Source organism: Phallusia mammillata, chromosome 2 (genome assembly GCF_965637545.1).
Source record: "Phallusia mammillata chromosome 2, kaPhaMamm4.hap1.1, whole genome shotgun sequence".
Lineage (NCBI taxonomy): Eukaryota > Metazoa > Chordata > Ascidiacea > Phlebobranchia > Ascidiidae > Phallusia > Phallusia mammillata.
The window spans coordinates 29,027,054-29,053,935 of NC_137253.1; the positions used below are offsets into that span (position 1 = coordinate 29,027,054).

Genomic DNA, 26,882 nt, shown 5'->3' on the forward strand with positions numbered 1-26,882 from the left:
GCGCTAGAAATATATCTCACCAGCTACCATGGTACAAACTGGCGTAAAAAGAGTGGACGTAATCTTGGCTGGTTTCATATAACCGCCAGCAAAGCCAGGTTAGTTTTGTTTTTGAATTATTGCTTCTTTACAAAGGCGACTATTTTGTAATGGAATTACTGAATTTGTGCTGTTTGAACTGAAATGCTGCAGTAAGACTTCGTGGACATTTAGTCTTTACTGTTACAGATTACTTTCACATTTTTAGTTTCATTTAACCCACATTTTTGCAACAATGTCCATCAGTGCTTCTTTCTCCTTTTGTTTGCTGCAACTGTACTAACATAATTAAATAGCAATGCTATTGCGCCCGTTGATTTGCCACATAACATTAACTTTTTGCAGCAAAAAGTTGTGCGTCGGAAATGTGAAACAAATATGTAACAAAGTACAGCACTCAGTTAACAAAATGCTTTGTGAAATAATATAATCAATTACCCGCTCTAGACGAATTTTGTTGCCGTAGCGTACGTTACCTTTGCTTGTCTTCCGCGTTGGAAATCGGTGATTAACTGGCACTGGTTAATACCAAGATTTACATTAAACAAGGTGTTTGTCAACAAGTTCCGTAGTGTGGTATTTTTTTACCGCTTGCAACCATGAGCATTTTGGTGTAGTGATGAGTTGTAAACGGCCCTGAAATTCGAGCCCGAACCCTAATCGTTTTTGAGAAGCCCGTTTGAGCCCGAAAGTTTGATTGATATCTTATACACTGAAGGAAAGACACGATACAAACACAATAGACAATTGGTTACTTAGCTAGGTAATTTTTTTTTTTAAACTGACACAGAGTTTAAAGTCAGGCCCGAATCCTTACAACTCTGTGATGTAGTCAAAAGGCATAATTATCTGCAACCATTCTGGTCATTTGGTGAATAACCTGCCTAGTTGCACTGCAAACGTGATTGCAGTTTTGAGACAGACTTTTCCTACAACAAAACTCCGAGTACATGTTTCGTTACTAAACACAACGGTTTTTCAGAAAAAGCACTAGGAAGTATCGATTACATGTTGTTGCAACCACTGGTGTATCGAAATTAGTGCTACACGGCCGCACCCAGTAACTAAGACCAATTTCGGTGAGAATTTTCGGTGCTTTTACGTGGGTCGAATTTTCTAACCTAAAACAATCTAGGCTTAGTGGGAAAAACAGGTTGTACAGCAATATACGATTAACTAGTTCTTTGTCTTTTAGTATGAAGTGTTCTTTATTAGGAGGTCTCTATTGTAGCGAAATTTCAGGTGTATTTTTGTTTCATGATTTTGTCACGGCTACGCCTTTGTGTTTCATACTCGTTCGTTGTAGCTCCTTAAATATCTTTGTGTTGTGGCACTTTTGCTGCTTCCCATTAAAGGTGATTGGTTGTTAAGGGTTGATTGCGCCAGCAGCCTTCCTACTGTACCCCTTCCTACTTTTCTCCTTCCTGTTCTGCATGCCTTAATAGGGCGTCGCTAATTGATTAGGAGGCTTTAACTCTGAGCGCAGTGAAACAGGAACGTGGGGTTTGTGGTGGGTTGCCACATGCCCTGTTGTACGTTGTTCGTTACGTGTTTTTTTACAGTTTTAAATATGTCTTTTACAGTCTAAATATAAGTCCTCGCTTATACTGTACACTCATCCAGTACGCGGCATTTTTGGCTTTAATGGTGAGTCGTCATTGTAGAGTTCGGTCCGTATAAATACGCATTAAGTCAGTAGGTTTGGATATAAAACAGACTTTATGACCCGGAGTTGTAAGTCGGGTCGGGCTTGGTTTGGCTAATTTTACACTCGGTGCCGATATTTTTGTAAATTTTTTTTAAATAGATAAGTATAGCCAGTTGCCAGACTCGACCTAATGTCAAACCATCCTGAAACGCATTTTTAAAGATTATTGTCTTTAGTATAGTTTGTTGTGTTTGTTGTCTCGGTTTTCCTAAGACGTTAATGTTTCTGCCTGTCAATTAATATTTCGGTCTAAACGGGCTTTTTAAAAATAATTCCTGTTCACGCCCGATTCGGGCTTCGAACTCTGATTTTATATAACTTATAACAGATTCTATGACCTGCCGAAATAATTCCGTATCACATCTTGTATTGTTTTTCGTAGGTGGCAATATTTTTAAGCACATGGTTTCGATAATTATTTAGTACTTTAGTGTGAAACCCAATAAAGATATTAATTTAATAGCGCTGATTACTTTATTGGGTTTCACACTAAATCTAATAAAAACGTAGATTGTACATGTGAATACGTGAATCAAGAGTTAACGCGTATGAGGCGTGACGGCGTTAAAACTAACACATTATATCGCTTAAAACAGTTTTATCTCTTATTTCTGTGAAGTATTTCCATGAAACTTGATATTTTCCGTTTTCATTTTTGTTGCTCCTAGACCCGTTATTATTGCGGTTTAGCTTATATTTTGCGTTTTTTTGTTGTGCAGGCTTCGTAACACATATGTATCGCGACTCTAATATAAAGGAAGCTATACGGTTAGAATCTACCGTTTAGATTAAGGTGGCGCTGGTTTAAACATATTGTTGTAAATACAAATAAAGCTATAAATGAATTTTGAAGCATTGAAATCAGCTCGCATCATAACCGAATTGTTTCACGAAAACCTCTCAAACATGTTGCAAAAAGTGACGTTTTGCTGTAAACGAATGGTTGTTTTATTAACATGTCTTTTGGTTACGTCGTCCTGGCAGTATTTTACGAAGCAACATTTAGTTTCAACTACAGTTAGACGTTTCGCAACGGTGATATTTCTTGAGACAAACCCCGTTTTTAAGTAGTTTGCATTAATTCACATCTGGATGTTTTTGTATTAACAACATTTTTAATAATATTTCAGCTTTTCTACTTTGCTGAAGAACCTTACTTGTCTAACCAAGAACTGCTTTAAAACGCCACGGAAAGAGCATCATGAATGAAGCTGGGTTCGAGCGAAGAAGGAAGACAATCATAGGTGTTGGGGTAAAAAATATGTTACGAACAGTTTAATACTATGTTTACTGCCAAGTTTTAAATGCTGGGTTTTAGTGATGTACCGAGCATTCTGTTTGCCGAACAAAAAATATATATAATATATAGCCTCTTTACTCGATCGAATCGGCCATTTTTACAAACATTCGGTTTCGGCCGAGTAATTTGTTGCGATTCGGCCGAAACCGAATTTTTTACGAAGACAAATTTAAAGCGTTTCACGTGTCTTTTCTGGTTTATGAGGTGCCGCACAATCTTCTAAACTACGCCATAATTGAAATCGCGTCAACTATTATGATTGTTTAAAACGTATAAGCTTCCCACTCCGGACAAAAAAGGGTAGTTCATTGGCAGGCTGAAACCATGGCCGAAGCAACCTTAAACCACAAAGAAATAAAAAATATATTAAAACACAACTACCTTGTTCTGTAGCAGCACTGTTTGCCCGGGAAGAAAGCTTATGTTTTTATGTCTAGCGCATCCGACCTCGCGTGATGTCAAATATGATTCGGTTGATTTTGTCCGAATTTAACGACAAAACTGCCGTCCTGTACATTATCATTAGCTTCATAAATGGCTTTTAAGGCAAAAAAGCCCGAGACATAGTTGCAAGTTGCAAAGGGCTTTACGGGTCGGGTTCGGAAATAAGAACGAAACGTGATTGTTTAGGGCCCGATTTGACACATGGCATCTTCGCAATAATACCAACTGTTTGACTCGGGTTATGGCATTGTCCTTACAGCGGACAAAGTTTGCGTAACACTAGATGGCGTAAAGAGCACAGGTATTTAAATGAACGTAAAACTGGAATAGGATTAGGAACTAAGTTTAGATGTTTAATTTATTGGCATTGTTTATTATAAAACCTCTGCACAACCAAAATAGCCCTAACCGTCTTTTCACACAATTTGCTTTAAATATTTGCAAATGAACACAATTTGCTTCAAATATTTGCAAAAATATCTTGGGCCACCAATCCGTATTTAGCAAACATTATTTGTTGTAGGTACTTGCGTTAGTAGAGTTTTCTAGTCCTTTCGGGTTTCGGCTCGCTTACAACTCTGATCCGAGACACCAAGGTTGAGAAACACTGCCACAGAACTTTTGCTTTAAACCTGTTTTTTTGTTGTTTTAGGCTGCTCAAATTCTCTTCGGTTTTGTTTGCTTGGGGCTGGGTATTTGGATTTTGGTTTATACGGAGCAACAAATCACCCAAATATTATTTATCACCGTCGACATTTATATAACAGCTGGAGAGGGAATATGGGGAAGTGTTTGGGTAAGAATATAAGTTTAGACTAGGAAAGTTTTTTAAAAATATTTTGTGTAAATATGCTGTGTCAGGGGTCGGCAACCTTTTAGGCGACGCGTGCCAACGTTTTCTTTTTATGTAATAGTGGTTTGTGCCAGATGATATCAATAGCAAAGAGAAAGTAGAGTGTTTTGTGCATGTAAGGCTGAACTTTGAGACAATGGCACGATAAAAACGAAACCAAGAAGCTTAACAGGTTTAATTGTTGCTTCAACATAAACGCGTGCCAGAGGTTGCCGACCCCAGCGCTATGTTAAGGTTGAATTGTACGCATACCGTCTGGCTTCAAAACATAGTACAAACTAATAATAGCTACACTTTATAGTTTTATATACATAGAAATCTCTTCAGTATGTTGCACTTTTTAATTGTTTTGAGATTTGACGGGTTTGGTTTGTTTGATGCTTAATTGCATTATTTGCTGAACTAATCCCGCTTTTCATATTTATTTAGGTAATCCTTGCCGGTAATTTGGGGATCATCAGCAGCACTTGTGCAAAAAGACCGTGGGTTGTAAGTTGCTGAAACTAAAAATTAAAACAGAAGCCAAAGACCATATACTTATCACATACGAAACATAAAGGATAGGAGATTTTGTAAACGAGCAAAAACATATAGTTTAAAGTCTACACAACGTAATAGCTGGGCAAAAACACACTGGTTACATACTTCGGAAAATGGATATAATATATACAGTAAGAACAGCGCCTATAGTATTTTTTCTCATTGAGACAAATCGTATTGGTTTTGTGAAAATATAATTGGTTAAATTGCACTTTATATTTAGGTCAATTTGAATTTGGCATTTTCAATTTTTGGATGTGTTACTTCAGCTGCCACAGTTTTTGTGTCGCTAAGTCTTGCCATTCTCTACTTGGTGGTAAGTTTTTGTTAACTTTCACGGCTTAATTATTTACAACTGTTCGTACAACACAGAAAAAATAATTACCAGTACTAGTAGATATGCTATAGGATTAGATCAGTGTCAAAATAAGCTTAATTGCAATAAAATTTGCCTTCGCCTTTGCAAAACGACAACTGGCTTTACCTGTGCAAAACGATGGCTGGCGCACTTACATTTTTCGACAATCTTCGGTGCGCAGGCTTATGTTGTTCATACTTATGTGGCGGTGTTATAAATAATGTTAAAATTTCTATTGACAAATATCGGATCTTTCGATGAGAAACTTATTCTGCTTTTATCAATGTTATTGCAGTATAAATTTAATATTCGGTGTTCATTTAATCTGATTTGATTTAATCATAGCTTTGTAGCCAGCTAAACCCCTGACTTCCGTGTCTGTTTTGTGTTTTTCTTATTTGTTTGTAGCTTGCTTTTTTATCCAGCTAAAATTAAAAGCATTTTCTGTGTCTATTTTGCAGTTGGACCCATTTGCATTTAGGTTGGAACTGGCACTCGCATTAACTAGTCTAGTAGCAATGGTTTTGAGCATTGTGGGAGCAGTTCTATGTTGTTGTGCACCTCCAACTAAAATGGAATCGGTTTGTGGCTCTAAGTGCTGTGGTGATCCGGATCAGGTAACTTTGAATCTCAGAAAATGCAAAACGTTCGATACGCTGTTTTTTACTGAAAAATGTACCATAACACCATAACTCACGTCAGCAGCACATTTAGCTAATTTTCCGTAGGCTGCGCAAAAATCACAAATCCTATTGAAAACGGTATGTCTAAAAATATGCCTACGGTTAGGTCTATTAGGGTTGGGATTAGGTATTTCCATGAAAAATTCCAAGAAACCAACCGAAAAAATTTAGTTCCTAATGTAAATTATTCAAAAAAATTGCTTCCCGACCCTACCCCTATTTAGCCGCTAAATAAATAGTTTAGCTCCTGCGCCACCTATCAAATAATAGCTAAAAGTGCGGCTGACGTGAGTTATGGTGTAAGTAGCTCTACCGTTTTTACTGCAGATGTACTAAACAGTGAATTTGGCAAATCTATTGTTTTTAGAGATTATTTTAACACCAGTCATTCGATTTGCTGATGATCTCCCATGCTTTAGCGCCTACAATACTGCTTTACTTTACAGGATTATTATAACGGAAGCGGGATAAACAACCCAAGCTTCCCTATGTCTCATGTATAGACTATTGGACCGTGTGTCGATGCTTTCTCTGCTAAGATGATGGACGCCCTACGAAGCTTGTCTCATTTGCATATCCGCACGTTTTGCTATCATTATGCTAACTTGCAGCGAACTTATATACTAACAGCTTTGATATATTGTAGTTAATTATATAAACGTGCAAAAGCGTATATATCAACGCAATAAGCCGTGTATCGTTCATTTATGCCAGAATTAACGGCATATGAGACCTGAAAAAGGTGTTAAGCTGGTTTGAGTCAGTCTTCCAAGCCTTTTGCGAGGTGTAGACCAGGGTTGGGTAACCTGCAGCCCGCGGGCCACATGCGGCCTATTGACTAAAGTTGTGCGGCCCGCAAAAACACTTGGTATTCAAATGTAATGGCAAACGAGTCAAATTATTATATTTTTTGAGCAGATTAGTGCGCTCGGTGCTATTTTTCGGCGACCTGACAATATGCTGCTGGAATCAATTTAAATTTTACTTAAAGTAAGGCATTTTTGGTATGCAACGAAGTAAAATCACCTTGTGTTATATAAAGGTACGGCCCGCGATCTAATCATCGCAATTGTATTTGTCCCAACAGTGACAAAGGTTGCCCACCCCTGGTGTAGACCAAAGCAAACAAAGTGTGACTTTAGCCTTGATTTGTCAATGTGCCAATTGAGCAACATGGGCTTGATGCCTGAAATAAATCGGAAGACGTACATCTACTTGTCAGCTTAACATACCAGAATTATTGTAGTCTTTGTAAACTGATAAAAATGGGTGTAATATTTACTGAATTGCACGGTTTAGCCAATAATCTTTTTGCAGGACCAAAATTCAATTAACTGTTAAATGCGTCGTTTGGTGGTGATAGAGAAGCGTCTACCAGGTTAGACACGTTCTCTTGTGTATCCAGCATCCAATGTTTTGAAATAGTAAACAGCAATTGTATGTCGCTGTTTATTTTTTTCTAGCCAAGTTATTTTGCTTAACACATATTTTACCAGTAAAAATATATCTTGATATGTACAAACCCAATAAATCAATGAGCGGTTGTTTTTGCGCGCAAACAAGCCTATTGAGTTGAGTTTATTTCGCCGGTGATAAAAAATCGTAGCACCACAATTGCGCTAAAATATTCACCAAGCCGGAAATAGCTGCTCAAACCGGAGCCGAACCAGTAAAAAGCGGCATGTTTCATTTTTTGTGATTACTTTTACTGCCACACAAATGATACTCGAGATAACGGACATACGGCGTGTCAAAAATATAATTTGCAAGGTGACGCGCAGTGTACTGTCAAAATCTATTTGGAGTTTATTATAGTTAGTAGATAATTGGTAAAAATGCATTTGAAAGAAAGAGGATTTCAATCGGTTTTAAAAACCGGACCGGACCGGACCGGAAATTTGCCAGTATCGGAACAAAACCCGAACCCTAAAATATAATTTGTCAAAAATCCTCAACCCATATGACCAGCGGTTCGACTCCATAACTAAACTAGTGGCACAAGCTAATTAAACTCTGCATTCCCAAGTGATTTATAGCGAATCGCTAAAAGAAATGTTACGTGATAAGTTTAACAACCTTCATGTAACCTTTTCTTCGACAATATTCCGCTGAGTATTAAAAACAAAAAAAGTATTTGTTGTTACATTTACTGCGAATATAATTCATGGTAATAATACGTATCGAGGACAATACAATCAGAATCAAACAGGTTTACACGTATCTAGGAGCTTTTTGTTCACCAGTCTGTAACTATAGTGGCCCCTTTTCACTCTAACTGGTGCGTTTCGATTGTTTGAAACTAATTAGTTGAGCAAACTCGTTCGCTTCTAAGTTTCTGTTTCAATTAATAGTGTTTCTTACAGTTTTGAAGGTTTCTGGATTTAGAAGTTGTGATTAAGATGGGGGATTTACTGACCATAGTGTTAAGCATTAGTGGTGATGAGTATTAAGTGGACTTAAACTAACAATACCATGACTGAAAACCAATCTGCGGTATGTGTTAGTATTCATATGCTTAGTAGAGGCGTTCCAACACTTGTTATTGTCATCATCAGTGTAAAACAGGTTTCAAACAGCGATTGTAAACACATCTGTTATGATTTAACTTAACATACTGCAATTTACAAGCTGACTCGTACAAAAACTGAAAGAATTACAAAATACGTTTGAAAAAGGCTGTTAATTGGAATGTTTTAAGTTTGCTTTTATAATTGGAATGTTGTAGCTTTTCGAATTCTTATTTGAAATCTTTCAAAATGCGCAATCAAATGCAAGTTCCGGGAATGCCTGTTCAAAGGACGGTCCAGCGGACTGAGATTAGCAGAAATGCTGAAATTCGAAGACTTAAAAGGATTTTTCGTATATTCGGGGTAAGGCCTGTTTTTACTATGGACGGCCGCGTCACATGTTCTTATTTCACCAGTGGCGGCCAGTTTGCACAAAGTCTTTTTTAATAAAAAACAGACGTAAAATAAAGGTCATTTTTTTCTGATCATTTAGTGGCGTTACCATATATTGTTTTGTCTTTGTGGTTTTCTTTGATTTTGCATTGTTTGCACACAATGAGCCTGCAAGGGTCTCAAGATGGTGATACTTATACTTCAGTAGACAAATCAAGTGTCCCGAAAAAAAGTTTTAAGCAATGCACCGGCGCCAGCCCAGTTTAAGATGTCTGTCGTATTTTAATTTCTGACGTTTTTTATCAAATGGTACACGTAATAGGAACTTCAAGTCTGTATTAATAAAGTTGCTTCAACATGTTTGACCTTAAACATTACTTTGACGCAGGTTAAGGTATTATGAACCCGTAAGATCATGGATATTTTCAGTCGAGAGATTTATTCGAGTGTTTGAAACTTTAGTAGTTTTTAGCCTTTTCTGCCTTTTGAACTTTCCTTTAATTTATTTTTACCCCTCGTTCATAATGACTGACAAAAGTATTTAAAATTGTAGCCCATTCAGTAGATTGGTGGTGGAATCGTGGAAATATTTTGTGTAAAATATTCTAAAAACTACACTTTCACTTAATGTTTCATGCACAGATCGTATATTTTGGCACTGTTTCTTGACCCCCTCGTTCAGAATTATACTGTTTTATTAAGTACCATAATCGGTTGTGTTGTATTATACCAATGGGTTATTAACTAAAGTGTATAACCTTGACATTTCAGCTATCAGTCTGCTACAAATAATACATTATTTCGTTGTATTCGTGCAGTACATCCAGTGTGCGATCGGTGTCATCTGCTTTGTGCTTGGTACGGTTTTACTCGTGGACGTTCACGACCATTATAACTTTCAAATCAGTTTGGCCGGCTTCCATAGCGTGAGTGTTTACCGAATGAATCTCGGCGAAGGAGTGTGGTGCGGTATATGGGTAAGCAGATGTCTAGGTGCGGGCTGTACGTGATTTCGTTTTCGGCTGTGGAAAACGAATTTCTAAATACTTCTTCACTAGAGTCCCGTTTAATCGCCTTTACTCTGACAGCTAAAATTTTCCTTCAAATGTTTAATTTGAAAGCTCCATCTTTTAATTCTGTTACGTAGTAATTTCAACATGGTAAACTGATTAATTATTAATTTACTGAATGGACCAGTTTGGCACAGAGTTGTAGCGACCTAAAACGTGGCGCGAAACAAAGTTTTAGCAAAAAAGTAGTGCAACTTAGAATGAAAAGTGGGTAAAATTGCGGTAAAGATGAAGCTAAGTCAGTCCCTAATCAAGCCCGTTTAGCTCCTATTTCCTACCCCTTAAGGGGTATTTTGGTACGCAGGCCTCTATATGTGATCTATAAAATGTATGTGATGTACCTACTCAACAATTTATAATAAAATGCTCACGCCATTTTTAGAATGATCGTTTTGTTGTTTGTTGATGTGCGTATAATTGAGAAACTCTTATCGATAAACTCTGTATTTATAGATTATTGCTGCTGGATCATTGGGAATTGCATGTGGCAAAAAGACTGTTTCGCAACACTTGGTAAGCTCAGTATACTAATAGCTTTACGGAAGTATTGTGGTGGAAGCGCACCAACGTATGGTGTTGTCGGAATTCCACATCTGTACATAACTGAGCTTTGTGGCAATGTGTCAGACTTTAAAACATAATTACATAGCTAAGCTTAACTGTAGAGACATTTCGGTTTGCATTGGATTATAGGAGATTTAGTGCGGTGATTCTGGCCTTGTTTTTGAAGTGATATAAACATGTATGACCAAGTATTGCTCATCCAGCAGTTTTATTGTAAACAATCGACGTTTCGACGTCCTATACATTATGCCTGGCAACAATAGCTTATTTCATAAACATGTATGTTTGGGATTGCAGGGCTAAAACAAATAATCGTACCCTACCTATAACTTCTTAGTAGTATTGCATTTTTCAAGAAGATAATAAAGAGTTTTGTGATTGAATGTACAACAAACAGGATTTAAGTTCAAAATACGTGTCGTTTAACGTTTTGTTCACCACTCTTCGCACGTTTGCATGCAGATCAACAGCTACATGGCGTTTTCAATCTTGGCTGCGGTGTTTTCAGGTGTGATGTTTGCCCTCAGTATACATGTTGCTGAAAGTTACACGACGACATGGGTAGGTTGTATGAGTTTCAGCCCTTGATTTCTGTTCGTTTCTCACTTTTTTTTTCTTGGGTTGTGATTATACACTACATAATACCTAGTATAATCTCGCAGCCCATCGGTTACGGGAAGCACTCACCTATGAAACATAAGTCTGTAGCCAGGCTGACAGGGGTTTAAGAACAACATTTACAGAGATACAACGCAAAGACCGTGAACGCAAAGACGTCAAAAAATTCTAACTTTTAACACGGTCGAGTTACTAACTTAAGAACTGATTTGATGAGTTTACTAATTACCTATAAGTGGTGTACAACCACTGGCAATTATTATAAAGAAAAGTATTTAAACATACTGGCGCTAAGGGCAATTAGGATTTGGATGAGGTTTCATTAGGATTAAGGGTATTGGTCATGAGCTCGTTATACTGATTTTCCGTTCAGTGTTAGTATTTACATTTTTATACGGAGTAACTTTAGGTGGGGTTATTGTTGCAGAGTTGTTTTAACACAAAACATGTATAATATGTTTAGACTGGTGTGCTATATCCGTTGGGATTTGGTGTGGAACGCACAATTACAGGATTTGGGATTGTAGCTGTGGTTCTTTGTATCGTGAGTGCCAGTTTCTGCTGCTGTTGGGCATCGAAAATTGTCACAAACGGAGTATCATACGGCTGTTGTGAATGTTGTCAAAGCGAGGTATTAAAATCCGTTTGTTGTTTTCTGGGTATTACACTACAGTAAATAATTGTCGGTTAAGTTTGGGCTGTTGCTTGCACCGTTGTTGTCTGTAAATTCTCTATGGGATTTATCGTATTTTTGACACTTACAATGCGCTAGCAGCAACAGGGATATGCTAAAATCATAAAGACACAATGTTTAAGACTTAAAACCGATTTAACGGTCCGGATGTCCAAATTAGATCGGCTCAACTTTTTGTTCCTTTTTTATGGAGAACTGCCTTTTGTTTAGTCATAAACATTACTGCCAAGGTAGTGGTGTATATAAAGAATACATCGTTCAGACGTTTCGACAATCTCTGTTGTCATCATCAGTGCATGTTTTTAATCAAGCTGTACTGCCTTTTGTGTTTTCCAAAAGTTTCATGCCTTATTTCTTTTGTTTTTGCCCTCGGACTTTGGAATTTCGGTATAGTTCTAATACCAAGCCGACAATTTACATCCATTTATCTATACACCGGGTAGAAAATTATTGACGAATCTATTTGGTTTTCATTTTATCGATATTATCAGAGAGACATTGAACCGAGAAACGCTTATGTGGTTCCCAACACCGGGGTTTACTCTAATCAACCAGGAATCCAACCAGCAGTTGCAGTACATTACAGACCAGGTACGTTTTACTCCCTTGACTTGGCACAGAACTTAAGACATTTCACTTACTATTACATGATGTTATGCTGTTCCCCAAATACTGGAGGAAAAATTGTATTTCTTACGTTAAACCCAACAAGCCTGTATAAATCACCAATGGTAAATCACCAATTTATAACGGTTAAATTAAAAATCATGCATTCAAAGAGCAAACATGTTTAGTTGTGCTTCATTGTGACTGCAGATATACAAGCTAGACAACTGCCTAATCCGCATCAGCACCCAGCGGCCGTGACTGCAGACGTACAATCTAGACAACTGCCTAATCCACATCAGCACCTAGCGGCCGTGACTGCAGACGTACAGTCTAGGCAACTACCTAATCCGCATCAGCACCTGGCGGCTGAACAACACCAAAAACTTGACCACACGGCTGCGTACCAGAACACAATGCACCACAATAGCGGTTACAACAATACTTCGATGGGCACTGAACCCCAGTCATATCGTGCTGATTAGATTAAAGTAGTTGTTTTTGCATTAAACTAGCTTTCTTCGTCTAAACATCCTAAACTTTTTGTAGATAAACTAAGGAGTTTCTTTTTACCATCTACGAATTGTGTCTAGTTTTAGCCTTAATTGTCCTTTTATTGGCCGGTGTCCTTGGCATTAAAAGAAATAGTCAGTAGCTCTCTTTTTTCTTAACAATCACTTATATCGAATTACTAAAAAGATTTCTTTTTGATCGCTAAAACAAACCAATTTACATTTTGTTGCATGGATGTGTTGTTTTTTTAAAAATATCTGGTCATATACCAATTCTTTAAAAATTTGGGACAAAACTGTTTTTATTGCGCTAAAGTAGATTGTAACTTTTTTAGCCCTAACTTGGCTAATGTATCAAAAAGGCTGCAAATTGTATATTGTTTATACATTGTATATTGTTTTGCACATTCTATATTGTTTAATTTAGTAGAGTTAGTCAGAAGTTATCGGACAGTTTGAACAATGCACAGCGACTTGGAATGTATGAAAAAATATATACAGTACTATGGCTTCGGTAATGCTGAAATATAAAAAAAACAGTAATGTCCATGCCAAAGTGGCAAAAGTAGCCATTTTTGCACACATTTAACAGGAAAATTTGTCTTTACTTGAATGGGTTAGGTTTAAAACTATTGTAATTATTATCTTGGCTGTATATGGCTTATTATCTTGTCGTTTTATTAGTAAACAAACACGCCTATTTCTTGTATTTATTCTAATAAATCACAGCCGATCTATTTACCAACATTATAAAGCAAAAGACAATTTAAAAACAAACTGTACAAAAACGGCAACAAATAAGAGCTGTACAAGTGGCGAAACGGTATTGGGTTTATAAATTCAGTTAAACAAGGCAATTGTATTTGTAAAATCCTGATGTACACAATAGTGTGCGAAAAAGTGCGACCAAACCTACGTTATTTCATGTTATATTTCGGGCACTTTTGTGGCATTTGTACATCATGGCACGACATAAGATTTTTCATTAAAGTATCGGTAACGAAAGATATTGACATAAGTTTGTTTCAAAAATAATGGGTGAACTGCGACAGCAATTTTAGTTTTAACGAAATACGTAAGACAAGAAAAAAAAGGCAATACGATTACTAAAAAAGCATATTATTAGACTTCTACATAAAAATCAATTTGAAGGCAAAAAATGTACTGACGAGAAAAGAAACAATTTGCAAACCAACACAAAAAAATCGGTAAAAAGTCTCTTCACATTGTTGGTGGTGATGAGAGCTTTCAAACCTAAAGAAAAATAACAATTAGTTGCTACATAAAAAATCCTTTATTTGTTCTTTCTGTTTTTGTTTGCAGTAAACCGCGTTTATTATCGTCCGAAAGCTAAACATAAGAGGCATTTGGAAAGAATTTGCGATTTTTTTTGAAAAAAAACCTTGGGGGGAATGCTTTAATTAAGACAAAAAAGGACACAAGCCGAAACTATATGCACATTTTTTAAAATTATGATTTTTTTGTTTTTCGTCGTAGTCTATTAAATATTGGATAAATTGAAAATATATAAAGAAGGCATGGTAATCCTGATTGCAGAAGCGAGAGAAAAAAATAGCTAATTACCGTTTAATCAAAAATCTTTCGTCCGACCCAGCCAGCAAAACTTCTCAAACCTCTGATTGGTGGATCATCCTAAAAACAAACTTTTTATTAGGTGATTTAAAAACCAACGAATTAAATACTTAAAGTTCCAAGTTTTAAACAAGGGCTCTTATACAGTTTGCTCATAGCTTGCTTTGCAAACCGTACTATAGTTTTTGTCAAAAGCTGGTTTTATAGAAGTTATTTCCGATTCTTACATTTTGTTGCTGACGATTTTCAAGCGCTCGCTCCAAATTTTGTTCTGTTCTGGTTTGAGTTGCTTTCATTTGTTCCAACATCATCCGCTGATGTTCTATTGTTGCTTCAGCTTCCCTCACTCTTTCCGCCCTTTCCCGGTTCTCACTCTCTTCCTCCTGCCTTGTTTTGTAGTTTATCAACTCCTTTAGTTGTTCCTCTGTTTTTGCTAGTGCAGCTTTGGCCTCCTCGTATCGACGATCGTCAGCAGCTCTTTGCTCATCCCACATCTTCTGTTGCTGTTCCCTTGCCGCTTTAGCCTCCTTTTCCGCCCTTTCCCGGTACTCACTCTCTTTGACCTCCTGCGTTGTTTTGTAATTAATCAATTCCTTTAGTTGTTCCTCTGTTCTTGCTTGTGCTGCTTTGGACTCCTCGTATCGACGATCGTCAGCAGCTTTTTGCTGATCCCACATCTTCTGTTGCTGTTCCCTTGCTGCTTCTGCCTCCTTCTCTCGAGCCTCCTGCATCTCTTTGTAATCTTTCATTTGCTGCTCATAATTTTGACGTGCCTTTTCAGCGTCATCTTTTCTTTGTTGCTCTTCCCGCTTGTAACGCTCCTCCATCTTCTGAAAGTTCTCCCTTGCCTCCTGCGCTTGTTTCGAGTTGTCATTCGCCATTTTTCGCATCTCTTGTTTCTGCTTTTCATACATTGCTTTCGCCTCCGCTGCCTCCTCCCTTCTGGCAATGATTGCCTCTTCGTGCAGCCGCTTCTGCTCTGCTATCTGCTTTTTTGCTTCTTCCACCTCCCTTGTTCTATTTTCTTCTGCCTCTTTGAAGCGTTTCTCCTGTTCTTCAAGGCGCTTTTTCAACTCCTCTGCATCTCTGGCGTGTTTTGCAGCCGTTTCTTTCATCTGCTCTTCTTGTCTCTTTACCATATTACTCAGTTGGTCCTCTCGCATTCTGGAAATCCTTGCCTCTTCCTCTCGCTTGTTCTCGGAGTCTTTCAGCTCCAACTTCTGATTAAAGCAAGAAGAGAGGACATCGTAAATATCGGCAATGTCTGACTCCAACATCCGTCTGTAGTCCATGATTACATCATCTCTGCCGAATTTGGAAACATTGTCAAACCTTTTTAATGCCTCCAGCAGTTGTACCTTGTGATTTTCGTACAGATCAATTGCTTCAAACGTGTCCGATGCCTGTCAAGTAGAGATTGAATTACCAAGAAAACATACAAAAGTATTGATTTGGTACAGCAACTACATATTAAGATGTTTCCAAGATATTGGAAACGTGCAAACAATGACTGCGAGACCTGTTTGACTTTAAATTCATTACTTGTTGTTACGGAATTAATCCGTCAGTTCCAGAACTTGGTCTAGCAGTTTTGGGCGGCGATGTTAACCTTGCCAACCAAACCCAAGAAATCCAACATAAAATTACTCTAAATAATGCATCCCTCATTCTACAAGGCTTAGAACCCTGCAGTGATGGCTCACCACGAAAGCCAATACTCCCACACACTGGTTTAGCTTATGTGTCTTAACTAATGAAACACAGTCTGGTTTATTTTGCTTGGAACAATACCACTGTCTGGATTAGGCTTCAACGCATTCATCAACAGATGTTTAGCAAAACCGTTCTTACCTCTTTCATAACTTTCTCATACTCGGCCTTCTCCTGGTTTACCAGCTTGGCAAGTTGGAACTTTGAAACTGACTGTAGAATGTAAGAACCAGTTTAGCGTAGGCCAAACCCAACACCACTAAAGTGTTTTGCAAATCAACGATGACGGTTAACTTAATAACAAATAAGCAATAGACGCAAGGTTCCAAGGCGTTATAACAAACCGAACTGATCTCTCAAGCTGTACCAATTAATTAAAATCTTGGTACATTATACTGTAATTTGTATGTGAACCTTACGTTAGGGCTAGTGTACGTAAATGCTGATTCCAGTGATGAGTACTTATTTATAGTTGATATTCGTATCAAACATTCGAACTTTCTTACTAGAAGCTGACTACATATACGCCAGGAAACGATCTGAGTTTTTAGACATTGGGTGGGATTACCACCGAACGTGTGTAGCTCTGTTGATAGAGCGCCAGATAGGCTCCTGTTGTGAGTCCAATCCCACTACAACTCAGACTTTTTTAACCTATGCCACGCCCAATGAAAATGCTTGCGAGACCAGCACGATTCGTTATGGCGCATCTGATATGCCTGACAAGCCTGACATTATTTACCCAGTTGCTTTGATAATGCACAGCAGATAATGCAAAATCCTTATTAAAATGGTACTCACTTCACTCAGGGTGGTTGGGTCCGGTATTTTGTCGCCGAGCAGATTTTCACTGCAACTTAACACGTAGTCGTGCAGTTGTTTACCGCTCATCGGACTTCCGTTAAATGTCAGGGGGCTGATCCCGAATGTGCTTAAACAGATCGTTGGCGTGCTGCATGAACTTTTTTCCCGCATCTGGATAAAGGAGTAAACACTGCGTGTTAAGCCTATAAAATTTTCTACACCAGAATAGCAACTTTACAATGCAGTGCTTTTTGGCCAACTTGGGAAATCCTGAATTAGTGTATTTTTGCATTTGTAACAATTCTTTACCTTGTAAGTTAACTGGTTTATCCTCTTCCTTTCTTGAGGCGACAGATTTATCAGGTGTTGGCATTCCAAATGCCTTTACACTCGAAAACACTTTCCTTAAGTTTCTGATGTTTTCATTTACTGCTTTCGTTTTGTCGTCAGACTCTTTTAACTCCTCTTGAAGATAACGTTCCCCTGCTTGGATTCCAAAACCATAATCCGGAAAGGGAAAGTCCCGAATGAGAAACAGCAAATTCTGCATTTCAAAAAAATTGAAAGTAATTTAAATTTTTGATTCACTCGACAAAAATCATTTCATTTATTTCAACGAAATCTAAAAACGTAAATAAACCTGAAAAAATGCCTCTTCTGATCCAGTGTTTATGTATTTTGCTGTCTGCGTCCAAAACTACAAAACAAACAAACTGAGATGTTTGTGGTCGCCAGACCAGAGCAATAGTTTTTTTAAAAAAAACACGTAAGTGTCGCTATTATAAATTTACACGGTACATTATGTTCAAGGTTTGGAAAAAATATAAATAGAGCATTAAATATTATGAGCTTATGTCTAAGCACTTAAATGTTAAACTTACGTCGAGATATTCAAGATCGTTTGCTTGTATTTGTCTCATGAGGTTGAAGACAAGATGCGAGCTCATAAGCGTGGCAAGAGCGAAAATTTGGGAACACTCCTTCTTAGATGTTTGACTGTCGAACATTCCTTGTGTGTCCATTAGGTAGACAGCAACCTAAAATACACAGGTAAGACGGATACAATCGATTCCGCTGAGTTGGACAAAGACAATAAAGCTGTTGCCTACTGGGGTCTAACTTAAAATCATTTTCTAGATATGTGAGCTATTTTAGCGCTACTGGTGGCAATCCATTCAACGATATTGAGAATATTTTCATAGGGAGTAAATAAACTTCTAGCTTTTAGTTTTGTTTAATTTTTAATACAGCGTTCAACTTAGACAACAAGTGCATCAGAAATTAAAAAGGGACGGTTATTTAATATGATACGTTGGTCATGGTTTACTTTTTTGTGGTTGTTGTTTACCTTCCACTACTATTCAACCGGCTGGTATTCACCCATGTTGACAAACCCAGTTCTGTTGCCCTTTCACGTTCTCAGGCCCTTTTATCTATATCAGGTAACGGCTTTAACAGGTTCTTTTTTTTATGTATTTACAACAGCTAGGTTTTCGGGTAGAGGTACTAACACTCACGGCACAGGCCTGCTAATTTTCGATAGGTGACCCAACGGAGCATAGGCGTTTTCAATGGCAATAATTGCTGACTAAGCTAATTGCTGACTCTGTTTTTCGCAGGGGCCTGTGTTTGTTGCGTGAACAAAACACAATACAAAACAAACTATAGACTTGTAACGCGCGCAAAAAGAGTTAATAACCCTTTTACGTTTTTACTTGAGGTCAGATACGACTCACCTTGCCACTCATAGTATCAACCAGGATTGGTTTGTCAAGAATCCAGATTCCTTCTGTGTTTCTTCTTGATCCTCCTCTCCACTCAAATGCTGCATGTAGATCTTTTTTTGTCTTGGATAGTATTGATTTTCCAGGTAGGCCCTGGAAAATAGTTTTGTGTTTGATTAAGAATTGTATAGGTTGTACAGGACACAATTAGTGGATGATGGCTGAAAGCTCCACAGCTACACCGTCTTGTTTTCCACGGAGTCTTGCCATGACCAGCATACTGGACTGTGTCTGGCGGGGCATACAGCGGGGTAAGTAGGGCATATCATGTTTCGGCGTAGCATGACAGGCTCTGCAGGTTAATAGTTTTTTGACTGCAATTGGTAATAATGTACAAACCAAACTTGCTTTACAAACCTACCTTTACAAGGTAACGAAGAAACATGTTGAGAATGAAGGATTTCCCCTTTCTCTTGTCACCACAGATGGCAATGATACAAACAGGATATTTCCATGCATCCTTTAAAGCCGCTTTCAAACCGACTTTATTAAGATCGAACGTGTCTTCGGGGCCTTTGATTAGAACTTGGACGGTGTTGTATTTGTCTGAACAAACGTTAACAAAGTTAAATTCTATAAATGCCCAAGAGCGTTGGCACACAGTAGCGCCGAGCTGTAGACGAGCCTCAAAATTCGCCTACCTGTCATGGTGATGGGTTGGTAGTACAGTCAGCTTTATCCTATTAAATTTCTACACGATAAAGATTTATGCAAAAAATAGAAGCTGGTTCACCTTCTACGTACAAAGTCACCATATATTACTCGTTCAATATGGAAAACTAACCGATTACAACCATTTTTAGCCAATCAGTGCAGACAAGCATAAACGAGCATCCTTTTTATCAAGCGAAATAAACTAAATATCCACGAAATTTCTTCACGCTTGTTTAATGCTATTTTAAAGCTATTCCAGCAGCCCAACGCCAAGCCAGAATATCGTTTTCGTACCTTACCTGCCTTTTTATAACATTTGTGTCTGTGACGCCATCGCAGGAAGAAGTCCAACAGTTAAGCAACTGAAATTTAGCATGTAGGAACCCCCGGGACACCGACGACCTTTAGCAACTTTATTGACTTTTTGAGGACTTGTATTTGTTCCAAAAGAATTGTTACATAAGAAAATTTGATGATTGAATCTGTTATAAAAGGTTGAGGTCGAAATTTGACATTCAAAAGATTGCTAATGCACATTAACGTTTTTGGTCCCTGTCAAACTAACCTGTATGGTGAACCCCTCGGTGCATTGCAGTAGCGACATGGGCGTGTATAAAAAGTACGTATAAAAACATACATACCACCATTTCAATACACTTTCGTTTTCTCAAAAAGTATCAACTTTAATCTCCATTGTGAATTGCACCATTGGTTATAAAGGATGCATCTGAGGGCAAAGAGGTTTTTGCAATCAAATGTTTATTAGTTCGGTATTTGTCCATTATAAATAGTTGAAATCGAATCCAATTTTTTTTTTGAAATCCAAAAAGATTAGGAAAAGTACCATACTGGAGCCAGTTTTTTGAATTTTTTGCTGCATCTTTTGAACTGAACTTTTGTGTGAAAAATTGACAATTACTTTAAAAATTGATCTGTATTTTATTGTCAGTTTTGGGTCAGCATTTATTGTGTTATGTTTAGGTTCAACGCTACTTTATGCTTTATACTAAATGTCATTATTTAGACTTAGAGTATGGATTTCGAGACTAATTTCTAAAATCTCAGATCGGGGTTCCCCCAACCCCCCGATTTTCCCGGAAAAGCATTTTTGATGAAGATATAAAGGTTCTTCCCAGCACGACCAATTTTGTTTCCATTTGGGGCCACGCAATCATTTCGGGATGTCCTCCAATCTCTCCAAAACAAATACCCCTGGATCGGGATTCAAAAAAAGACTTTATCCGGTGGCACAATACTAGTCATAAACTTTTAACTTCAAGCGTCCCGACCATTACAATTTTTAACCCCATTATCAACAAAACTCCCAGTGTTTGGAAAGCCTTTTTTGGAATAGCGCGATTGTGAGTAACAGAATCTGTTTGCTTCAAAACGGAATTCATTCTTTCCAGGATTTCAATGATTCTTTACAGGGAAAATCTAATTAGGTTGTGGGTGCACTCAAAAAGAACAAAGCTTTCGAGTGCTCGTTGGCATCCCGAACCCTGGTGAAGCCGAGTAAGCGTGAAATTGTAAACTTTCCCACAACAATGATTCGAACACGATGTTTTCATGAGATTAACACGCCTACACAGCGTTAGCAACTTATTTTCAAAACAAATTAGTTGCATTCCAATTTGTCATTTGGGATCAAAACAAAATCGAAGCACAAAGCATTCTACACCCTGCAATTTGCATGTAAGTATACTTCATTGCTCATGACAAAACTGGTGTACGTTTGATTCGGAATTTATTATCAAAACTATTTCCTTATTTTCACAGGTATATGTGAGTAGAAAGATAATTTTAAATACAATTTATAAACTCTCTTCTGTAAAATGTAGGGTATTTTGTAGTGCCTCACTAAAATGAGAAATCCATTGCCTTTTTTGAGTCAGTTTGCTAGTTTTCCAACAGCTACGGCAAGAGTTTTTATATTTGCAACCTCCTAAATTTACTGTATGTCATGAACAGAAATGGTTTTCAATTATACCGGACAAGGTCAAAGATAAAAGCATTTAATATTTGGCAACAGTTCTGTTTACTATAACACGTCAGTATTTTGGACTACTACAAAGTATATTATTGAGCTACTATATAAAAATACAGCAAAATCATCGTAACAAACGCGAAACATTTTACTCTTCGCGATAAGAAACAATTTGCAAACTAACTCAAGGAAATCACAGCATAGACAAGTAAAGGTGGCTCGGTTGATTGCCGTGGTGACAAGAATGTTTGAACTAGAAAATAAACTATATCAATTGATACACTACTGTGTTTGTTCTTTAAGCAAATGTTTTTCTGCTATTCGTAAGAACAATGTAGGAGAGGTTTGGAAACAAAATAGCCATGAGCTATTACTTCCATAAAAGTACGTTGAAATGAATTAGCTACAGATTAATCAACGATCTTCCGTCCAACCCAGCCGGCAAAACTTCTCAAGCCTCTGATTGGTGGATCTTCTGCACGTGCTTGTGCTGCTTTCAATTGCTCCAACATCATCCGTTGTGTCTCTTGTTGTTTTTCTAATTGTTTCTCTGTTCTTGCTTGCGCTGCTCTTGACTCTTCATATCGACGCTCGTCAACAGTTTTTTGATGATCTGCTTGCGCCTCCCCCTCTTGAGCCTCCTGCATCTCTTTGTCATTTTTCATTTGCTGCTTATAATTTTGACGTGCCTTTCCTGCGTCATTGTTTCGTTGTTGCTTTTCCCGTTTGTAACGCATTTTTCTTGTCTCCTGTGTTGCCTCCCTTGCCTCCTGCGCTTGTTTTGAATTGTCATCCGTCACTTTCCGCAGCTCTCGCCTTTGTTCCTCATACCTAGGTTTTACCTCGGTAACCTCCCCTTTCCTAGCCATTTCTGCTTGCTCGGCAATCTGTCTTCTTGCTTCTTGGGAAGAAAGCACTTCGTAAATGTCGGCGATGTCTGATTCCAACATGCATCTGTATTCCATAACCACATCATCTCTGCCGAACTTTGAAACCTTTTCAAATTTTTGCAGTGCCTTTAAAAGTTGATAATTGTGATGTTTGTGGAGATCAGAAAGCGTTCCATCATAGCTGTTTAATACCTGCCAAATATGACTGAGATTCAGAAAAGTTTCATAACTAGTCAGATCATAATTTGATTTAGCAGAAAACTAGTTTGCCGTTACAACTGTTTGCGAGTTTGTAAAACTATGCACATAATACACGAAAAACATTGCCCTAATCATCGCCGGCACTGGGGCGCGGCGCGGCGGTTAACGACCACTGACTTAATAAATCGCTAGTAATCTTCTAACCTCCTTCATGATTTTCTTGTATTCGGATTTCTCCTGGTTTACCAGCTTGGGAAGTTGGAACTTAGAAACTGACTGCAGAAAAAAGAACTAGATTAGAAACTACCCAAACGTGACTCCAACTGTGTATAAATATTTTAAGAACGTTTATGCAAACTTTCGTCAGGCTTGATATCGAGCATGTCTGGCTCAGTTGCTACATGGACAGGCTGATGCTTCATAAAATAACAGCTTTATGCATATGCTTCATAATCTTACCTAAACTGGCACTCACCTCACTAAGTGTGAATGGGTCTGGTACTTTGTCGCTAAGTAGATTTTCACTGCAATTCAACACGTAGTCGTACAAACGTTCCCCGCTCATTGGACTTCCGTTAAATTTCAGGGGGCTGACATTCGACTGAAGATACTTAAACAGCTCGTCGGCGTAATACAAAAACGGTTTTCCCGCTTCTAGAAAAGAAATTTTGTATTTGTTTTGTGTGTAGGTGTTTATAACGAAATGCAGTGGGCCTTAATGCATATTCCTATGGAATAAAGCATAGTCATTGTATTACGACAAATGTTGAACGTTTGTATGACTACCAGCATCATGCCTGTGTTAGCAGGAGTTTTATAATAACGTCTTAAGCAAAAGTCAACTTTGAACACGCAAAACCGCCATTAAACACATACACCCATACGTTACACCTATAACTTATTTTCATTTTGTTTGAAAACACTCAGATAAACACTATGATTAGACTTAAACAAGACTCTACGTTGTACAAAAAATCAACGAATAAACGACAATTCGACAAATCAATACAAAATAAAACGACAAATTACAAATCCTTACATTGCAAATCAATCGCTTTATCCTTTTTCTTTCGTGCACTGACGGATTTATTAGGTGTTGGCATTCCAAATGCCTTTATGCTTGAAAATACGTTTCTTAAGTTTGTGATGTTTTCATTTAATGTCGCCGTTTTGTCGTCTTCTTGAAGATAAAGATCTCCTCCTTGAATTCCAAAACCGTAATCCGGAAAAGAAAAGTCCCGAATGAGAAACACCGAACTCTAGGACGTTTTCATATTAATACCAAATGTAGTTAAATAACTAGAATAGTGGTTTTCCTATATATTGCCAGTTTATATATACTACACCATATTTATCGATGTATCACATATACCATTTACTATATTTATAATGGATATATATTTGGCACCTACATTTCATTGGGTCCCTATCTTTTTCCTGGCACTTTATACCATAATTGTTTCTGCAAGCATAATCTAATGGGTCCCCACACATGCATATGCGATTTGGTAACAGTAAAAATAGGGCACACTCATTGTTAAACTGGAATAGTGGTTTTCCTATATATTCCATTTTACAGAAACTGTGCCATATTTATGCACCATTCATTATAATTGTAAGGGATATATATTTGATGGATACATTCAGTATGGTACCAATACTTTTGTGGCCTGTTATAACATAATTGTTTTTGCTAGCAAAAACCAATGAGTCCCCACACATATTTTGAGTTCGGAACAGGATGAATGGCGCATGCATATGCTAGGTAAGAATTTGAACTGCACAGATGACATTTGACGTATTAAAGAAATATTCATAAACTTTTGTTTTGTAACAGTCACAGCCCTTTGTTTGTCCAATTATGATTTTTAATCCGCACATAGCGTTCCCTGGCGCCGTTAAGTTTCTACATACCAACAATACAATTGCTTAGCTGCAGCTATGGCTTTTCATGTCCAAAACCTGTTCTGAAAACCTGAACCTGTTCTTTTTGCTTCAAGTCTATATTCATTTGTTGTATTTTCTGTTCATTTTGCTTTGCTTCTGTAGTCTGTTGTATTGTATGTTGTTTTTCTGACATTTCTGCTGCTAGACGTTGTTTCAGACGAGCATTTTGGTCAGTTAATTGTGCATTTTTTGCTTCCAGGGCTTCACTATGATATTGAACATCTTTGTTAATTATTTTTTGTTGTGCGTAAGCACATGAGAGTACCTTGTATATGTGATTAATGGTGTCGATTAACTCTTTCCTGTATTCACTGACCAAGTCCCTGCTTCCCAGCTTTGCCTCATTAAACGCTTGGAGTATTTTTTGCTCAAGGCGCTTGTGGTTTTGATGACAATGAAATAGCCCTTGGGTGAAGTCCTCTAACTTCTGCACAACAAATTGATCAAAGTAACTAACACTGTGTCACAAATAATAAAGATGACACTTGTGCTAACCTTGGTCATAGTAGTTTCGTAGTAAGTCGCTTTTTCTTGTAAAAGTCTTTCTAGATGGGACGTTGCCACCGACTGTGAAAATGTATTTTGATACACACATTCATTACCGTTTACTGTTTCAATACAGTAAGCGTAAAAGTATGTTTTTCCTCGTCATGTTACTCGTAACCGTTTATAAACCAATACCGTTTGTAAATCTTTTTGTTTATATGGAACAAACCTCGCCGATCTTTGTAGCATTTGGATACTGATCAGTCAGCAAGTGTTTGCAGCAGTTTAGGATGTAGTCATACTGTTCATCACCGTTAAGTGCAACGTCATTTAGATGAAATGGTCGCGCGCCTTGCTTGATGTCAGTAAATACAGTTTCCACATGTTGTAAAAAGTTGTCACCAATACCTATTTATACACAATGCGTGTTTGGTCGTGCTACGAATCATTACAAGATTAACTACTATCGTGTGACTTACCAATTACTTCAATCGGTTGTGTTTCCTTTTCATTTCGTACTGTCACGCTTCCATTAGGAGTGGGAAATTTTATTGCTCTGGTCCGAGTTGCCAATTTTTTAAACCCGGTAACTTTTGTCTCCTTTGACATATTTTCATTGCACGAATCGTCTCGAATAAAAATGGACATTTCCTAATAATGAAAATGTACCTGGCCAAGTTGAAATTTTAAACAGCAAATTAAAACAAGGTTTTCGATTCCATTTAGGAAACAGTAGGAACTTATCATTTAAACAACCAACCTGAAACATGGGCTTTGGCGATCCTTCATGCAAATAGCTACAGACCTCCTTCCAAAACTAAGAAGAAATTCAAAAGGCATTTGCTTTATGTGACATAACTGATGTTAAAATAGACAAATGTGCTACACTTACATTAAAATTTTCACTAAATGCCGCTTGTATTTGTCCAGGTCAATTCCTTCTTGGGGGTTTGACCATTTAACGTTCCTTGTTGTACGTCCATCAGGTACAGAGCAACCTGCAAAAGTTGTATTAGTGGTGAGCCCACAACTATATGATACAGCCATGGTCACGGGAAAAAATTTTTGCACGGCAAGGGGGGGGGGACGTATTTGTACAGGGGTTCATTAGCTATAAATGAAAAACAGAAGAATTGCATTGCATACATCCTGAAACACCCTACAATGTGAAAAAACTTCCCACGTAGCCACACATCCATAATCACTTGTACCATTTTGTACAACCTCAAAGATTATGGAAACAAGGGCAAGTGCACCTCCTTGACGTTCCGGCGCCCTTAGTTACAGCTTCAATAAAGTTCTACAGAATGTCAATCAACCTTGCCATTTGAAGAATCGACCATCAAAGGTTTGTCCAAGATCCAGATTCCTTCAGTGTTTGATCTGTTTCCATAATTCCGCCCAAACACTGTCTGTAACTGTTCTGGTTTGAAGAATGGAAGATAATCTTTCAACCCTTTTTTCGGCATGCCCTATAAGAAAAACGTCACATCATGCACTTATCCGGGTTTTGTGTTTTTGTTTGTGTGTCCCCGAAGTAAACGACAAATCAGGTAAAAGAATACACAACAAAACAACAAAATAAACTCTGATTGGTTTCACATCAGACGTTCTCATGAAAACGCATGTTGCGTATTTATTGCTAATTGTATCATTTTTGCTGAGGCTTACATTAAATTAACGTGTCAGGTCAGGCACCTGCTACTGGTACCACGTAGCCCAGTACAACCTGTCGCGGATTAAATGGCTAAACAGCCCTATATGAGTGACTTGACTTGACTTACATTAACGTTTTACCCTGATTTTTTCTTTTCTTGGAAAATAAAAGTTACCTTTAAGGTCATGCAGCTTTATACTTCAAGTGCCTTGTGCATATATTTAAAGCGTTATTTTTTAAATTTTTATTTGTGCCTAAAAAGATTTTGTGATTATTTGTG

The 26,882-nt window shown here is 37.7% G+C and overlaps 3 protein-coding genes and 1 pseudogene across 4 annotated transcripts; 2 read left to right on the plus strand and 2 right to left on the minus strand.

The window, feature by feature from the left end:
* Nucleotides 1-163: 163 nt before the first annotated feature.
* On the plus strand, nucleotides 164-7,442 carry LOC145215185 (uncharacterized). The gene is made up of 7 exons (XM_080083840.1): nucleotides 164-1,686; nucleotides 2,878-2,999; nucleotides 4,144-4,287; nucleotides 4,774-4,833; nucleotides 5,108-5,200; nucleotides 5,704-5,859; nucleotides 6,372-7,442. Exons 2-7 carry the CDS (start codon nucleotides 2,949-2,951, stop codon nucleotides 6,426-6,428), a joined length of 561 nt encoding a protein of 186 aa, XP_079939966.1. The 5' UTR covers nucleotides 164-1,686; nucleotides 2,878-2,948; the 3' UTR covers nucleotides 6,429-7,442.
* A 1,254-nt stretch (nucleotides 7,443-8,696) lies between these two features.
* Nucleotides 8,697-13,369, plus strand: LOC145214619 (membrane-spanning 4-domains subfamily A member 8-like). Its single transcript, XM_080083177.1, has 7 exons — nucleotides 8,697-8,795; nucleotides 9,644-9,802; nucleotides 10,349-10,408; nucleotides 10,922-11,020; nucleotides 11,541-11,708; nucleotides 12,263-12,362; nucleotides 12,588-13,369. The coding sequence occupies exons 1-7, from the start codon at nucleotides 8,709-8,711 to the stop codon at nucleotides 12,860-12,862; spliced, it is 948 nt and encodes a 315-aa protein (XP_079939303.1). The 5' UTR covers nucleotides 8,697-8,708; the 3' UTR covers nucleotides 12,863-13,369.
* Nucleotides 13,370-14,476: 1,107 nt separating this feature from the next.
* LOC145213262 (uncharacterized) lies at nucleotides 14,477-18,037 on the minus strand (annotated as a pseudogene). The gene is made up of 7 exons (XR_013856816.1): nucleotides 17,878-18,037; nucleotides 17,637-17,693; nucleotides 17,306-17,540; nucleotides 16,994-17,167; nucleotides 16,334-16,405; nucleotides 14,710-15,885; nucleotides 14,477-14,542 (listed from the first exon to the last, which is right to left on the minus strand). The product of XR_013856816.1 is annotated as an uncharacterized LOC145213262 (transcript).
* Nucleotides 18,038-21,831: 3,794 nt separating this feature from the next.
* LOC145213263 (uncharacterized) lies at nucleotides 21,832-25,593 on the minus strand. Its single transcript, XM_080081496.1, has 8 exons — nucleotides 25,425-25,593; nucleotides 25,175-25,353; nucleotides 24,955-25,026; nucleotides 24,725-24,886; nucleotides 23,552-23,771; nucleotides 22,988-23,163; nucleotides 22,717-22,788; nucleotides 21,832-22,503 (listed from the first exon to the last, which is right to left on the minus strand). The coding sequence occupies exons 1-8, from the start codon at nucleotides 25,591-25,593 to the stop codon at nucleotides 21,832-21,834; spliced, it is 1,722 nt and encodes a 573-aa protein (XP_079937622.1).
* Between the last annotated feature and the right edge of the window lie 1,289 nt (nucleotides 25,594-26,882).

Excerpts from the sequence above, each read along its gene's own strand:
- LOC145215185 (XM_080083840.1), top strand. The coding sequence starts at position 2,949 with ATGAATGAAGCTGGGTTCGAGCGAAGAAGGAAGACAATCATAGGTGTT. Across the intron at positions 3,000-4,143 it reads AGACAATCATAGGTGTTGGG|GCTGCTCAAATTCTCTTCGG; the intron begins GTAAAAAATATG and ends TTGTTGTTTTAG. Across the intron at positions 4,834-5,107 it reads GTGCAAAAAGACCGTGGGTT|GTCAATTTGAATTTGGCATT; the intron begins GTAAGTTGCTGA and ends CTTTATATTTAG.
- LOC145214619 (XM_080083177.1), top strand. The coding sequence starts at position 8,709 with ATGCCTGTTCAAAGGACGGTCCAGCGGACTGAGATTAGCAGAAATGCT. Across the intron at positions 10,409-10,921 it reads AGACTGTTTCGCAACACTTG|ATCAACAGCTACATGGCGTT; the intron begins GTAAGCTCAGTA and ends GTTTGCATGCAG. Across the intron at positions 12,363-12,587 it reads TGCAGTACATTACAGACCAG|ATATACAAGCTAGACAACTG; the intron begins GTACGTTTTACT and ends TTGTGACTGCAG.
- LOC145213263 (XM_080081496.1), bottom strand. The coding sequence starts at position 25,593 with ATGTCCATTTTTATTCGAGACGATTCGTGCAATGAAAATATGTCAAAG. Across the intron at positions 25,354-25,424 it reads ACAACCGATTGAAGTAATTG|GTATTGGTGACAACTTTTTA; the intron begins GTAAGTCACACG and ends GTGTATAAATAG. Across the intron at positions 25,027-25,174 it reads ATGCTACAAAGATCGGCGAG|TCGGTGGCAACGTCCCATCT; the intron begins GTTTGTTCCATA and ends ACATTTTCACAG.